This window comes from Mesoplodon mirus (assembly GCF_964341445.2).
Source record: "Mesoplodon mirus genome assembly, chromosome: 8".
NCBI lineage: Eukaryota > Metazoa > Chordata > Mammalia > Artiodactyla > Ziphiidae > Mesoplodon > Mesoplodon mirus.
In genome coordinates, this window is record NC_138984.1 from 27,248,363 (window position 1) to 27,265,561 (window position 17,199).

A 17,199-nucleotide genomic window follows, 5' to 3' on the forward strand; every position below is an offset into this window, starting at 1 on the left:
ATAGAATACCTTATAGCAGCTGTAAATATTCAAAACCAATGATACTGCTATAGAAAAACCATATCTTATGCTTACCATTAAGCACTGATTCTACTTGAACCAAATAGCACATTTAGAATTCATATGTTGATTAGCAGTATCACGTACAGCAGTTTCACTTGTTGATCTTAGAATGCTAAGTTGACTAGCTTTTGTCTTATATAAATAAGGTTGAAACTGGTATATTATAGTGCCCCAAAAGTTGAATATTTTATATATAATATACTGGTATAAATGAATTTAAATTTATGTGGTGACAAGAATTAACTTCCTCCTGATGTTCTGATGTTTTAAAATATTTAAATAAATGTTTAAAAATTAATATGAAGAATGATTATAAAATTATGCTTATTTCATGTGTAGTTTGTGGCTTCTGTGTCATCAGAAGTTTAAAAAGATTCTTAAAACGTAATCAGATTGCATCTTTGTTTCAGAATTCACTGAAACGATATGTAATGCTTATGTAAGAGCAGCTAATGATGTAGTGATGAGATTTTAGCCCTTTTAAAACCTGTAATCCTGTATAATTTCACCCTTATTCAAAAAGAATTTTATGTAAATTGTTTCAAAACTGTGTAATATTCATGAATTATTGATTTACAGTGAACATTTACATTGTACTAGTGAACTCATGTAAGCATCTCTAACCTATGGGATATTTGTTTTGCAGGAGAAAATAGAAATTCTGTATTCACAACTTGAAATGTAATTTCCCATTAATATTAATTCTTTCATCGATTGTTACTACAAAATTGGCTAAAATTAATACTCTTCTGTCATAATCAAGGTGATTTACATTTAGTTTTCTTTGTCTTTTTTGTTTGTTTGTTTTGTTTTATTCCCTCCACTCCCATTTATTTCATGGCATATCAGTGCTTCAGAGAATTTAGATGAGCTCTCTTCCTCCAGTAGCTGGTTACTTAACCAGAAGCACAGTAAGAAAAGGAGAAAAGACAGGACAAGATTGAAATCTCCATCCTTGACTATCATGAGTACAGCAGCTCGAACAAGGCCACTTCAGAGTTTCCACAAACGAAAACTCTACAGATTGAGCCCTACTTTTTATTGGACTCCACAGGTAAGGTTGCCTTTGGGAAAACATGAACAAAGATTTTACTGTCAATATATTTCACAAGTTAGAGGATATGAACTATACACAGTTGTTTAGAATAAGTGGGATTTAATAATTTTTAAACATAGCAGTTTCTGAAACTTCTCACATTTCCATTTTTTTAATCACTATTATGCTTAAACTAGTTTGAAAGAAATGTACATATCAAGTTGATTTTTAAATTTTACTGGTAAGGGTAACAAGGAAAACACAAGTGTATTATATATTTGCCTTTTGCTTAATAAAGAAAAAAGTAACAATCTGCAGGGCTGTCAGTTATTTTGGAGGAAATGACATTGCTCTCCCTTTTATGTTTGGTATTTGTTAAACCTGGTGAGCACTCCTTTTTCATATAAGCAATGAAGTTTTAGATGACCATGCTTACCCTTTTTGCAAATAAAATATGCTTCATTAAAAGCGTTCATTTTGAAAAGCATATTTTTCATTTGTTAGCAACATGTTAGGTTTACATCTTTCAGTGCATATCTAAATAAGCTGTGACGGAGGGCAAAATTATCTCTAGTTCTCATGGTATAACGTGCTTTTTTTCTATTTTATTTTTTATATGCCAATATTAAATATTTATTGTGGGAATGAATAATAATGATGATGATTTGGGAAAATCTGGGAAATGTTTGATCAAATTTATTTATTTAGTTATGCCTTATTTTACAATATATATATATTTTTAACATCTTTATTGGAGTATAATTGCTTTACAATGGTGTGTTTCTGCTTTATAACAAAGTGAATCAGTTATACATATACATATGTTCCCATATCTCTTCCCTCTTGCATCTCCCTCCCTCCCACCCCGCCATCCCACACCTCTAGGTGGTCACAAACCACCTAGCTGATCTCCCTGTGCTATGCAGCTACTTCCTACTAGCTATCTATTTTAAATAATATGTCAAAGGAAAGACATTATCCTTGATTTAATATTGTTTTTGATTATTACTATATTAACTATTTTTAAATATATTTCTATAAAAAATCAAGATGCTTTGTTTCATTAGGAACCAATTTCAAATTTGGTTTTATAGGATCCTTTTGTAAATAGGAACGTGAATTCTGACAAATTAGTTTTTATTAATAGATTGATTTTTGGCATTTAGTAGTTCAGGTATTAGTAGTATGCTTTCCCAACTTGAAATTTTTAAGAAAGTTTTATTTCAGAATTTTAAGAAATTTTACATATTTAATTAACCTAATAGGAAAATATTTTATTTAAAGTTTTTATATAAGGAATTATATTTTATTTAATAATTTTTATTTAATGTTACTACAAGCAATAAAGAAATAATATATTTGAAAATTATTTCATAATTTCATAGTTATAAATAGAATTGTCTATCAAAAATATCTCACATATGAATATGCCTTAATATTCTGACTGGAAGGAATCTATCTGAATAATTTAGGGGATTTGCTCAATATTACTAAAGTACTGCATATGTCTTGATAATATAAAGATTGGCCTGGAAAAGTGTGAACAAATTTAAAACTTTCAGCAAAGGAAGAAACAAGTCTAACATTGTTACTAGTAGACCATATAATTTACCATATTCCAGTCATAATGCTAAGCATTTTCAGTACATTATTTTATTTAGTCCTCAAACATAAAGCTATGAGGCATTATCAATCCCACCTTTAGATGCAGGAATTGAAGTTTAGGGAGATTAAGTAACTTTCCCAAGGTCATACAGCTAGTAAACAATAAGTCTGATTCCGAAGCCATGTTCTTATCCATTAGTACATTGATAACAACAAAAATAAACCAAATCTTTTTTAAATCAATATTTTTTATTGAAGTTGATCTACAGTATTGTATTAATTTCTGCTGTACAGCAAAGTGATTCAGATATATATATATATATATATATATATATATATATATATAACTGTACTGTACTGTAGAGATATATATATATATATATATATATATATATATATATACACATTCTTTTTTTTAATATTCTTTTCCATTATGGTTATCATAGGATATTAAATATAGTTCTCTGTGCTATATACTAGGACTTTGTTGTTTATCCATTCTCTATATAAAAGCTTACATCTGCTAACCCCAACCTCCCACTCCATCCCTCCCCCAACCCCCTCCCCCTTGGCAACAACCAGTCTGTTCCCTATGTCCATGATTCCATTTCTGTTTTCATAGATAGGTTCATCTGTGTCATATTTTAGATTCCACATGTAAGTGATATCATACGGTATTTGTCTTTCTCTTTCTGACTTACTTCACTTAGTATGATTATCTCTAGTTGCACCCATGTTGCTGCAAATGGCATTATTTCATTCTTTTTTATGTATGAGTAGTATTCCATTGTATATATGTACCACATCTTCTTTAGCCATTCATCTGTTGACAGATATTTAGATTGTTTCCATTTCTTGGCTATTGTGAATAGCGCTGCTGTGAACACAAGGGTGCATGTATCTTTTTGAATTATAGTTTTGTCTGGATATATGCCCATGAGTGGGATTGCTGGATCATATGGTAATTCTATTTTTAGTTTTCTGAGGAATCTCCATACTGTTTTCCACAGTGGCTAAACCAAAACTTTTATGTGCTTGAAATCAGTAGACTGTCTATTTGGGAATTGGGGAAGGGGCTTTATCTGGTTAGAGGCATTTAGAAATGCACCATAAAATATGGGTTTTGAAGGATAAACAGAATATTGAAAGGGTTTAGGGGGAGATTTAAAAAAAGCACTTTAGGGCTTCCCTGGTGGCACAGTGGTTGAGAGTCTGCCTGCCGATGCAGGGGACACGGGTTCGTGCCCTAGTCCGGGAAGATCCCACATGCCGCAGAGCGGCTGGGCCCGTGAGCCATGGCCGCTGAGCCTGCGCGTCCGGAGCCTGTGCTCCGCAATGGGAGAGGCCACAACAGTGAGAGGCCTGCGTAACGCAAAAAACAAACAAACAAACAAAAAGCACTTTAGTCATTGTAACAGAGGTGGAAAAAATTATGGAGAACAGTAAATGGCCCCACCCCCAACTTATTGCCCAAATTTCCAGGGTAATAGTTATTTACCTTTCTAAATTTAATAAATGTCATTTCTCTCAGGAAGCCTTCCTTGATATTCCCACTATGGGGTATATAATGATGTAGCACCCTGTGTTATAATAATAATCCATTATTTTATAATAATGTTCCATTTATTTTTCTGTCTTCTCATTACATTGTAAGTTTTTTGAGAACAGGAACTGTATATTTCTGAACCTATAGGGCCTTGAACAGTAACTGTCCAATAGTATATGCTCAATAAATAATTAATATGTGAAAGAATTATTGTAGTGGAATGTAGAAAGATATTTAAAAGGCAATGGAGAGTGAGAATTTGTGTGTGTGTGTGTGTATGTGTGTGTGTTTCCTTGATTTGCTTTTTGAAAGGGTCTAGAACTGTAATGTCTAATAGAACTTTCTGTAATGACGAAAATGCTCTATAAATATCTGAGCTGTCCAATATGGTAGCTACTAAATACATGTAACTATTGACCACATGAAATGTGACTAGTGCAGCTGAGGAACTGAATTTTTATTTTTATTAATTTTGATTTAAATGGCCACATTTGGATAATGGCTACCAAATTGGATATAACAAGTCTAGACTCAAACTTACCATGATAGCAGTGAGAACACATGGCACTCATTCTTGTTTTCTAATACTATTCCTTACTGAAAGGAAATATAGATCTTTGGAGAAGTGTCTGATCTCCAGGGTTGGAGAAAAGGGGCTATAAAATGGGCCTGGAATGTCTTATTGTTACCAGAAGGCAAGGAAGTGTTTAAAAAAATGATGGGGGCATGTCAAAAAAAAAAAAAAACCCAAAACCTTGTTTGAAGAGGCTTCCACTGGCCAAATCTGGGGCTCTTTGAGCATTGAAATAGCTAAGGACAGTAATGAACCCAGTGAAAAGATAGGTAGCCGTGAATGTATCCTGATGAGAGAGAGAGAGATTAAAAAGGGAAAGGGAAGACTTTTGCATAGAGTAGGATACTGATTAATAAATGTGGAGTGAGCAGCCAAATTAGAGAATCATTGCAATAATCATAGTAAAGATTGACTGGGTAAGAATCATCAATGCATGAAAAGTCTGGGGTCAGCATTGGGGAAAAGTTTGATGAGGAGCAGGATATTGATATTGTCTTAACTGTATGGTAGAGAACCAGACAATAATCTTGCCTGAGTGATCAAAACTAACGTAGCCTATGTCTGTTCAGAGAAAGGAACAGCTGAGAACAGTGACCTCCAGGTCCCAGGGTCCCTGTGGCACAGGCCATGCCGTGCAGGGGCTGGAGGAGAGGGCCCTAGTTGTGTGAGTGTGCCCTCGATTCAGCAGGAGGTAGTAGAGGTTAGTGCCAAACAGGCTGGGCTGGAGCAGCAGAAAGACAAGGGAGGAGCCAGCACTCCTGAGACCCACCAAGGCCCTGAATGACACTGATGTGAGAAACACAGCAACCAAAGACAGTGTGTGGACTTGGTTTGTGTCTTGATTTGAACAAGAACCCTGAAAAGACATTTTTGAGATCATTGGGAAAAATTGACCACAGCTGATGATTAGATGTTGTTCAGGAATAATTGATAATTTTGTTGGTGTGATAATGATATTGTGGTTATGTAAGGAAAAGACCTTATTTTTAAGAGATACATTCAGTAGTGAAATGGGTAACATGACAATGCTAAGAATTTGCTTGAAAATATCAGAGCAAAGCAATGAAGTGAAGGAAAGAAAGGGAGAAGAGGATGGACGAAGTGAGAGCAGTAAAAGGTTAATTTGGAGAGGTAGGTACACAAGGGATCACTATATTATTCTCCGTGCTTTTGCATATGTTTAAAAACTTGAACAATAAGAAAAATAAAAAAATAAAAAAACTAACGTAGCCTATTAGAAGGATACAATATCACTATGTAATATTCTGACCAGACACACATAACCTGAATTTAATCATGAGGAAACATCAGACAAAGCCAAAATCAGAAACATGCTATTAAGAAATGAAAACTGGCCTGTATACTTAAAAAAAACAACAAAAACAAACAAACAAAACCCAATGTAATAAAAGCCAAGAAATCCTGAGGAACTGCTTCAGATTGAAAGAGAGACTAAGATATATGACAACTGAATGAATTTATGATCCAGATCACAGTTCTTTTAGAAGGAAAATATGGGGACAATTGACAAAACTGGACTATTGATGCTAGATTATATTAAAATATTGTATCAATGTTGAATTTCCTGAGTGTGATATCTTACAGTTATGTAAGAAAATATACTTATTCTAGGAAATACACATAGAAATATTAAGGGGTAATATGACTAAGGCATCCATTTTATGTAATAAACTAACTCCTATGCATCTAGAATGGTACTAGCTATGTAACATCCTTGGCAGAATTTAGAAAATAATTATTTAAATCATTTTCTATAGTGTTTAACTCTCTAGGGTACTGGTTGAGAACAGCTTATATAAGGGCAATGGAGAGAGGTAGCAGTCTTCTGCTACTAGGTAGCGTATAGTATAGATAGATGGCCGATCAGTATTCTCACTGCAATAACTACATGTATAAGTTACCAAAAAAAATCATACTATTAAAGACATTAGGGGGATTCTGGTTTCAGCTCCAACATGTAAAGAGCTTGGAAGTTGTCACTACTGTCCTTACAGCGAGAAAAAGGTGAACAGACTGAAAATCAGTGCCTTTTCATGAACCCATCAGATAATTGAGGTTGCAGAGCAAACCGCCAACCCGAAATATGGAGAGACAGGCAAATCCAAGGAGTCACAGCCAAGATCTGCTTACCTGGAGCAGAAACCATAGCAATCCTAAACTAACTGGTAGGAACACTTAAATGGTAATTTTGATGAATTGCTTGAGGCTGAGTGTGGACTAGTCTGAGAGTGAAAAACTCCTGGGGACTACAGCCTAAGGGAACCCCACACCTCACACGTCCATGGACTTTACCTCTAGGCACCCAACTAAGTTCTCAGAATGAAGAGCCAAAAAGGGTCCCTAGTGTCTCTGGAATGGAAGGGAAGGGTAACCTTTATGAAATAAGCCTAGAGCACTATCTATTACAAGGTTTACTCTTCAGGGAAAATAAACTTTACCAGAGCCTTATTCCACCTGAGAGAAGAGCATTTCTCCCACTCCTGCCCTCTGTAGCCTTTCTGTCTCACCTAAGAGAGAATGGGGGTGGAAAATAAGAAACACTTGTTAAAGTCACAGACCAGGGACACAGACCCACCAAAAGACTGAGATTTAATTGTAAGATTATAGTAGGTTATGCTACTATACTAGATATACTTTCTCTCCCCCATTCTTTACCACAGCACCAACAGAACTCCAGTATAGTAACAGTGGGTTACAGCTGCAAAATATATAGTCTCTCTGAGGAGAACTATTTAACAGGGGAGACAAAAACAAGGACACTGGAAGAATTCGAGGCCTCTGGCACCTACAACTATAACTGGTATTAAATACAGTCCCACTCAGACTCTTAGATTAACATAACATCTCACAATAAAGGCCTGTTTACCTCAGATCCTATGACATTATGTTCAGCTTTCAACAAAAAATTACAGGCCATGTTAGGGGAAAAAAAACTCTGAAAAGACAAAGAATTCATCAGAACCAGGCTCAAATATGACAAAGGTATTGGAATTCTCTTAAATAACTAATATGTTAAAGTCTTTAATGGGTAAAGTAGAAAACATGCAAGAACAGATAGGTAATGTAAGCAGAGAGATGGAAACTCTTAAGAAGAATCAAAAGTAAATGCTAGAACAAAAAAAAATAACTGTAACCTAAATGAAGCATGCTTTTCATGGGCTCATCAGTAGATTGGACATGGCTGAGGAAACAATCAGCAAGCTTATATAGGTCAATAGAAACTTCACAAACTGAAATGCAAAAAAAAAAAAGGGAATGAATAACACAGAACAGCACATCCAAGAATTTGAAGGCAATTTCAGGTGGTGTTTCAGATAAGTGATTGGAATACCAAGAAGAGAAAGAGAACAGAGCAAAAACAAATATTTGAAGTAATAATACATGAGAATTTTCCAAAGTTAATGACAAGCACCGAACCACACATTCACAAAACTGAAGCAGGAGAACATCAAGCAGGATAAATACCAAAAAATAAATACTTAGGCATAATATTCAAAATGCAGAAGACCAAAGATATAGAAAATCTTGAAAAATAGCAGAGAGAAAAACAGCTGTAGAAGAACAAGGATAAGAATTACATCTAACTTCTCAGAAACCATGCAAGCAAAAAGAGTGGAATGAAATATTCAAAGTGTTGAAAGAAAAAAAAAGCAAACAACTATACTGGGCAAAATATTTACACCACCACCCCAAAAAAATGTTATGTCTGTGGTCTAACTCCTGGTACTTATGAATGTGAGTGTTCTGAGTTGAATTGTGTTCCCAAGAACTCATGTATTGAAGTCCTAACCCCTAGTACCTTAGAATGTGAGCTTATTTGGATATAAGTTTGAGGCAGATGTAATTAGTTAAAATGAGGTGATTAGGGTAGACCCTAACCCAATATGGCTGGTGTCCTTATAAAAAGGGAAATTTGAACACAGATGCATACATACAGAGTGAATGCCATGTGAAGATGACCCAATATGGCTGGTGTCCTTATAAAAAGGGAAATTTGAACACAGATGCATACATACAGAGTGAATGCCATGTGAAGATGAAGATTGAGATCAAACTTACACTTTTACAGACCAAGGAACACCAAAGGTTGGCAGCAAAAACAGAAGCTGGAGAGAGGGATGAAATAGGTTCTTCCTCACAGTCTTTAAAAGAAACCAATCTTGCTGAAACATTGATCTGACCTCTAGCCTCCAAAACTATGAAAGAGTAAATTTCTGTTGTTTAAACCCTCAGTTGTGGTACTTAGTTGTGATAGACCTAGCACACTAATACAGTGACCTTATTTGGAAATAATCTTTGTAGATATAATTAAGTTAAGGATCTGGAGTTAAGATGATTTGGGGGTTAGGATAGGCCCTAAATCCTGTGACTGGTCTGCTTATAGGAGAAGAGAGAGAGAGATCTGAGACACAGAGATACAGCAAAGAAGGCTTTGTGAAGACGGAAGCAGAGAGTACACTTATGCTACTACAAGCCAGGGAACATCAGGAACCATCAGAAGTGGAAAGATGCAAGGAACGGTTCTCCCTAGAGCCTTCAAAGGAAGCTCAGCCCTACTAACACCTCAGTTTTGGATTTTGGGCCTCCAGAACTATGAGAAAAGTAATTTCTGTGATTTTAGGCCACCTAATATATGGCACTTTGTTATGGCAGCCCTAGAAAACGAATACAGACTTTGGTACCAGGAAGTAGGGTACTACTTTAATAGATACTTAAAATTGTGGAATTGATTTGGAGTTGGGTAATTGGGTACAGTCTGGAAGAATTTTGAGGTGTGTGATTAAAAAAAGCCTAAATTCCAATGAAAGCTAAGAAGGAAGTGAGGAGGATAGAAGACAAAGGTGCTGTCATCTTAGAGAATAGATATATTGTCTTGAACAGGATGTTACTAGAAAGAAATATGAATATCTAAGGTGATTCTGGTAAGATTTCAGAAGGAAAAGTTAAAACTGGAAGAAAAGTGATCTTTATTATAAAGTGGTAGAAAAGTTGGCTGAATAATATTCTACTGCTGAGTGGAAAATAGAACTTGTAAGCATTGAACTCTTGGATATGTAGCTGAGCAGATTAACTAGCAAAGTGTGGAATTTCGGTCTGGTTTCTCCTTACTGTTTATTTTTTTATTTTATTTTTTTAAACATCTTTATTGGAGTATAATTGTTTTACAATGGTGTGTTAATTTCTGCTTTATAACAAAGTGAATCAGCTATACATATACATATATCCCCATATCTCCTCCCTCTTGTGTCTCCCTCCCACCATCCCTATCCCACCGCTCCAGGTGGTCACAAAGCACCGAGTGGATCTCCCTGTGCTATGTGGCTTCTTCCCACTAGCTATCTATTTTACATTTGGTAGTTTATGTATGTCCAGACCACTCCCTCACTTCGTCCCAGCATACACTTCCCCCTCCCCATTTCCTCAAGTCCATTCTCTACGTCTGCATCTTTATTCCTTTCCTGCCCTTAGGTTTTCAGAACCATTATTATTATTATTATTATTATTTAGATTCCATACATATGTGTTAGCATACGGTTTTTGTTTTTCTCTTTCTAACTTACTACACTGTCTATGACAGACTCTGGGTCCATCCGCCTGACTACAAATAACTCAATTTCATTTCCTTTTATGGCTAAGTAATATTCCATTGTATATATGTGCCACATCTTCTTTATCTATTCATCTGTTGATGGACTCTTAGGTTGCCTCCATGTCCTGGCTATTGTAAATAGAGCTGCAATGAACATTGTGGTACATGACTCTTTTTGAATTATTGTTTTCTCAGAGTGCATGCCCAGTAGTGGGATTGCTGCATTGTATGGTAGTTCTATTTTTAGTTTTTTAAGGAACCTCCATACTGTTCTCCACAGTGGCTGTATCAGTTTACATTCCCACCAACAGTGCAAGAGGGTTCCCTTTTCTCCACACCTTCTCCAGCATTTATTGTTTGTAGATTGTTTGACGATGGACATTCTGACTGGTGTGAGGTGATACCTCATTGTAGTTTTGATTTGCATTTCTCTAATGATTAGTGATGTTGAGCATCCTTTCATGTGTTTGTTGGCAAACTGTATATCTTTGGAGAACTGTCTATTTAGGTCTTCTGCCCATTTTTGGATTGGGTTGTTTTTTCATATCAAGCTGCATGAGCTGCTTGTAAATTTGGGGGATTAATCCTTTGTCAGTTGCTTCATTTACAAATATTTTCTTCCATTCTGAGGGTTGTTTTTTCATCTTGCTTATGGTTTCCTTTGCTATCCAAAAGCTTTTAAGTTTCATTAGGTCCCATTTGTTTATTTTTGTTTTTATTTCCATTTGTCTAGAAGGTGGGTCAAAAAGGATCTTTCTGTGATTTATGTCATAGAGTGTTCTGCCTATGTTTTCCTCTAAGAATTTTATAGTGTCTGGCCTTACCTTTAGGTCTTTAATCCAGTTTAGGTTTATTTTTGTGTATGGTGTTAAGGAATGTTCTAATTTCATTCTTTTACATGTAGCTGTCCAGTTTTCCCAACACCACTTATTGAAGAGGCTGTCTTTTCTCCATTGTATATTCTTGCATCATTTATCAAAAATAAGATAAACATATGTGCATGGGTTTATCTCTGGGCTTTCTATACTGTTCCATTGATCTCTATTTCTGTTTTTGTGCCAGTACCATACTGTCTTGATTACTGTAGCTTTGTAGTGTAGTCTGAAGTCAGGAAGCCTGATTCCTTCAGCTCTGTTTTTCTTTCTCAAGATTGCATGGGCTATTTTGGGTCTTTTGTGTTTCCATACAAATTGTAAAATTTTTTGTTCTAGTTCTGTGAAAAATGCCATTGGTAGTATGATAGGGATTGCATTGAATCTGTACATTGCTTTGGGTAGTATAGTCATTTTCACAATGTTGATTCTTCCAATCCAGGGAAATGGTATATCTCTCCATCTATTTGTGTCATCTTTAATTTCTTCCATCAGTGTCTTATAGTTTTCTGCATACAGGTCTTTTGTCTCCTTAGGTAGGTTTATTCCTAGGTATTTTATTCTTTTTGTTGCAGTGGTAAATGGGAGTGTTTCCTTAATTTCTCTTTCAGATTTTTCATCATTAGTGTATAGGAATGCCAGAGATTTCTGTGCATTAATTTTGTATCCTGCAACTTTACCAAATTCATTGATTGCCTCTAGCAGGTTTCTGGTAGAGTCTTTAGGATTCTCTGTGTACAGTATCTTGTCATCTGCAGACAGTGACAGCATTACTTCTTCTTTACCTATTTGGATTCCTTTTATTTCTTTTTCTTCTCTGATTGCTGTGGCTAAAACTTCCAAAACTATGTTGAATAATAGTGGTGAGAGTGGACAACCTTGTCTTGTTCCTGATCTTAGTGGAAATGGTTTCAGTTTTTAACCATTGAAAATGATGTAGGCTGTGGTTTTGTCATATATGGCCTTTATTATGTTGAGGTAAGTTTCATCTATGCCTACTTTCTGGAGGGTTTTTTCATAAATGGGTGTTGAATTTTGTCAAAAGCTTTTTCTGCATCTATTGAGATGATCATATGGTTATTCTCCTTCAATTTGTTAATGCGGTGTATCACATTGATTGATTTGCATATATTGAAGAATCCTTGCATTCCTGGGATAAACCCCACTTGATCATGGTGTATACTCCTTTTAATGTGCTGTTGGATTCTATTTGTTAATATTCTGTTGAGAATTTTTGCATCTATGTTCATCAGTGATATCTGCCTGTAGTTTCTTTCTTTGTGACATCTTTGTCTGGTTTTGGTATCAGGGTGATGGTGGCCTCATAGAATGAGTTTGGGAGTGTTCCTCCCCCTGCTATATTTTGGAACAGTTTAAGAAGGATAGGTGTTAGCTCTTCTGTAAATGTTTGATAGAATTCGCCTGACAAGCCATCTGGTCCTGGGCTTTTGTTTGTTGGAAGATTTTTAATCACAGTTTCAATTTCAGTGCTTGTGATTGGTCTGTGTATATTTTCTATTTCTTCCTGGTTCAACCTCAGAAGGTTGTGCTTTTCTAAAAATGTGTCCATTTCTTCCAGGTTGTCCATTTTATTGGCATATAATTGCTTGTAGTAATCTTTCATGATCCTTTGTATTTCTGCAATCTCAGTTGTTACTTCTCCTTTTTGCATTTCTAATCCTACTGATTTGCGTCTTCTCCCTTTTTTCTTTTTTTTTTTTTTTTGCTGTACGCGGGCCTCTCACTGCTGTGGCCTCTCCCGTTGCGGAGCACAGGCTCTGGACACACAGGCTCCGTGGCCATGGCTCGCGGGCCCAGCCGCTCCGCGGCATGTGGGATCTTCCGGGATCGGGGCACGAACCCGTGTCCCCTGCATCGGTAGGCGGACTCTCAACCACTGCGCCACCAGGGAAGCCCCTCCCTTTTTTCTTGATGAGTCTGACTTATGGTTTACCAATTTTGTTTATCTTCTCATAGAACCAGCTTTTAATTTTATTGATCTTTGCTGTTGTTTCCTTCATTTCTTTTTCATTTATTTCTGATCTGATCTTTATGATTTTTTTCCTTCTGCTAACTTTGGAGTTTTTTTGTTCTTTCTCTAATTGCTTTAGGTGTAAGGTTAGGTTGTTTATTTGAGATGTTTCTTATTTCTTGATGTAGGTTTGTATTGCTATAAACTTCCCTCTTAGAATTGCTTTTGCTGCATCCCATAGGTTTTGCGTCATCCTGTTTTCATTTTCTTTTGTTTCTAGGTTATTTTTTATTTTCTCTTTGATTTCTTCAGTGATCTCTTCATTATTAAGTTGTGTATTGTTTAGCCTCCGTGTGTTTGTAATTTTTTACAGATTTTTTTCTGTAATTGATATCTAATCTCACAGCGTTGTGATCAGAAAAGATACTTGATACTATTTCAAGGTCTTAAATTTACCGAGGCTTGATTTGTGACCCAAGATATGATCTCTCCGGGAGAATGTTCCATGAGCACTTGAGAAGAAAGTGTATTCTGTTGTTTTTGGATGGAATGTCTTATACATATCGATTAAGTCCATCTTGTTTAATGTATCATTTAAATCTTGTGTTTCCTTATTTATTTTCATTTTGGATGATCTGTCCATTGGTGAAAGTGAGGTGTTAAAGTCCCCTCTGTGACTGTGTTACTGTCAATTTCCCCTTTTATAGCTGTTAGCATTTGCCTCATTTATTGAGGTGTTCTATGTTGGGTGTATAAATATTTACAATTGTTATATCTTCTTCTTGGATTAATCCCTTGATCATTATGTAGTGTCCTTCCTTGTCTCTTGTAACATTCTTTATTTTACAGTCTACTTTATCTGATATGAGTATTGCTACTCCAGCTTTCTTTTGATTTCCATTTGCATGGAATACCTTTTTCCATCCCCTCACTTTCAGTCTGTATGTGTCCCTAGGTCTGAAGTGTGTCTCTTGTAGACAGCATATATACAGGTCTTGTTTTTGTATCCATTCAGCCAGTCTATGTCTTTTGGTTCAAGCATTTAATCCATTTACATTTAATGTAATTATTGAGATGTATGTTCCTACTACCATTTTCTTAATTGTTTTGGGTTTGTTATTGTAGGTCTTTTCCTTCTCTTGTGTTTCCTGTCTAGAGAATTTCCTTTAGCATTTTTTGTAAAGGTGGTTTGGTGGTGCTGAATTCTCTTAGCTTTTTCTTGTCTGTAAAGGTTTTAATTTCTGCATCGAATCTGAATGAGATCCTTGCTGGGTAGAGTAATCTTGGTTGTAGGTTTTTCCGTTTCATCACTTTAAACATGTCCTGCCACTTCCTTCTGGCTTGCAGAGTTTCTGCTGAAAGATCAACTGTTAACCTTATGGGGATTCCCTTGTACGTTATTTGTTGTTTTTCCCTTGCTGCTTTTAATATTTTTTCTCTGTATTTAATTTTTGATAATTTGAGTAATATGTATCTTGATGTGTTTCTCTTTGGATTTATCCTTTATGGGACTATCTGTGCTTCCTGGACTTGATTAACTATGTCCCTTCCCATATTAAGGAAGTTTTCAATTATAATCTCTTCAAATATTTTCTCAGTCCCTTTTTTCTTCTCTTCTTCTTTTGGGACCCCTATAATTCAAATGTTGGTGCGTTTAATGTTTTCCAGAGGCCTCTGAGACTGTCCTCAATTCTTTTCATTCTTTTTTCTTTATTCTGCTCTGTGTTATTTATTTCCACTGTTTTATCTTTCAGGTCACTTATCCGTTCTTCTGCCTCAGTCATTCTGCTATTGATTCCTTCTAGAGAATTTTTAATTTCATTTATTGTGTTGTTTATCACTGTTTGTTTGCTCTTTAGTTCTTCTAGGTCCTTGTTAAACATTTCTTGTATTTTCTCCATTCTATTTCCAAGATTCTGGATCATCTTTACTATCATTACTCTGAATTCTTTTTCAGATAGACTGCCTATTTCCTCTTCATTTGTTTAATCTGGTGGGTTTTTACCTTGCTCCTTCATCTGTTGTGTGTTTCTCTGTCTTCTCATTTTTCTTAACTTACTTTGTTTGGGGTGTCCTTTTCACAGGCTGCAGGTTCGTACTTCCCATTGTTTTTGTTGTCTGTCGACAGTGGCTAAGGTTGGTTCAGTGGGTTTTGTAGCCTTCCTGGTGGAGGGGACCAGTGCCTGTTTTCTGGTGGATGAGGCTGGCTCTTGTCTTTCTGGTGGGCAGGACTGCATACAGTGGTGTGTGTTGGGGCGTCTGTGACTTTATTATGATTGTAGGCAGCCTGTCTGCTAATGAGTGGGGTTTGTTCTTGTCTTGCTAGTTGTTCTTGTCTTTGCTAGGGTGTGCAGCACTGTAGCTTACTGGTCATTGACTGGTGCTGGATCTTAGCATTGAGATGGAGACCTCTAGAGAGCTTTCACTGTTTGATATTACATGGAGTCTGGAGATCTCTGGTGGACCAATGTCCTGAGCTCAGCTTTCCCACCTCAGAGGCACAGGCCTGATATCTGGCTGGAGCACCAAGACCCTGTCAGCCACATGGCTCAGAAGAAGTGGGAGAGGGAGAGGGAGAGGGAGGGAGAGGGAGGGAGGGAGGGGGAGAGAGAGAGAGAGAAAGAGAGAGAGAGAGAGAGAGAGAGAAAAGAAAGAAAGAAAGAAAGAGAAAAAGAAAGAAGGAAGGAAAGGAAAGAAAGAAAGAAAGAAGAGCAGCCAAACCAAAAAACCAATCCACTAATGATGACAAGCACTAAAAGTTATACTAAAAAAAAATAAAAATAAAAAAATAAAGCAGACAGAACTCTAGGACAACTGGTAAAAGCAAAACAATATGGACAAACTCACACAAAGAAGCATACACATACACACTCACAAAAAGAGAAAAAGGAAAAAATATATATATATATCATTGCTCCCAAAGTCCACCACCACAGTTTTGTGATGATTCATTGTCTATTTAGGTATTCCACAGATGCGGGGTACATCACGTTGATTGTGGAGATTTAATTCGCTGCTCCTGAGGCTGCTGGGAGACATTTCCCTTTCTCTTCTTTGTTCACGCAGGTCCTGGGGTTCAGCTTCGGATTTGTCCCCACCTCTGCATGTAGGTCGCCTGAGGGCATCTGTTCATTGCTCAGAGAGGATGGGGTTAAAGTAGCAGCTGATTCAGGGGCTCTGGCTCACTCAGGCCGTGAGGAGGGAGTAGTATGGTATGAGGGGCGAGCCTGCAGCAGCAGAGGCCAACATGATGTTGCAAAAGCCTGAGGTGCGCTCTGTGTTCTCCCAGGGAAGTTGTCCCTGGATCACGGGACCCTGGCAGTGGTGCGCTGCACAGGCTCCCAGGAGGGGACGTGTGACTAGTGACCTGGGCTTGCACACAGGCGTCTTAGTGGCTGCAGCAGCAGGCTTAGCGTTTCATGCCCATCTCTGGGGTCCTCGCTGATAGCCGCGACTCGCACCCATCTCTGGAGCTCGTTTAGGTGGTGCTCTGAATCCCCTCTCCTCATGCACCCTGAAGTAATGGTCTCGTCTCTTAGGCAGGTCCAGACTTTTTCCTGGACTCCTTTCCGGCTAGCTGTGGCACACTAGCCCCCTTCAGGCTGTGTTCACATAGCCAATCTCAATCCTCTTCCTGAGGTCTGACCTCCAAAGCCCGAGCCTCAGCTCCCAGCCCACACCTGCCCCAGAGGGTGAGCTGACAAGCCTCTCAGGCTGTTGAGTGCTGGTCGGCACCCATCCTCTGTGCAGGAATCTCTCCACTTTGCCCTCTGCACCCCTGTTGCTGCACTCTCCTCCGTGGCTCTGAAGCTTCCCCCCCCCCACCATCCCTCATCTCCGCCAGTGAAGAGCCTTCCTAGTGTGTGGAAACTTTTCCTCCTTCACAGCTCCCTGCCAGATGTGCAGGTCCCATCCCTATT

The 17,199-nt window shown here is 37.2% G+C and overlaps 1 protein-coding gene across 8 annotated transcripts in view; it reads left to right on the top strand.

Annotated features, from left to right (window-relative positions):
* KANSL1L (KAT8 regulatory NSL complex subunit 1 like) overlaps positions 1 to 17,199 on the top strand; it is a 177,106-nt gene that overhangs the window by 97,400 nt on the left and 62,507 nt on the right. For all 8 annotated transcript variants that reach the window (XM_082630182.1, XM_082630186.1, XM_082630183.1 and 5 more), the window contains exon 6: positions 913 to 1,117. In XM_082630182.1, the coding sequence (XP_082486308.1) occupies positions 913 to 1,117 (205 nt within the window). The remainder of the gene's footprint in view (positions 1 to 912; positions 1,118 to 17,199) is intronic.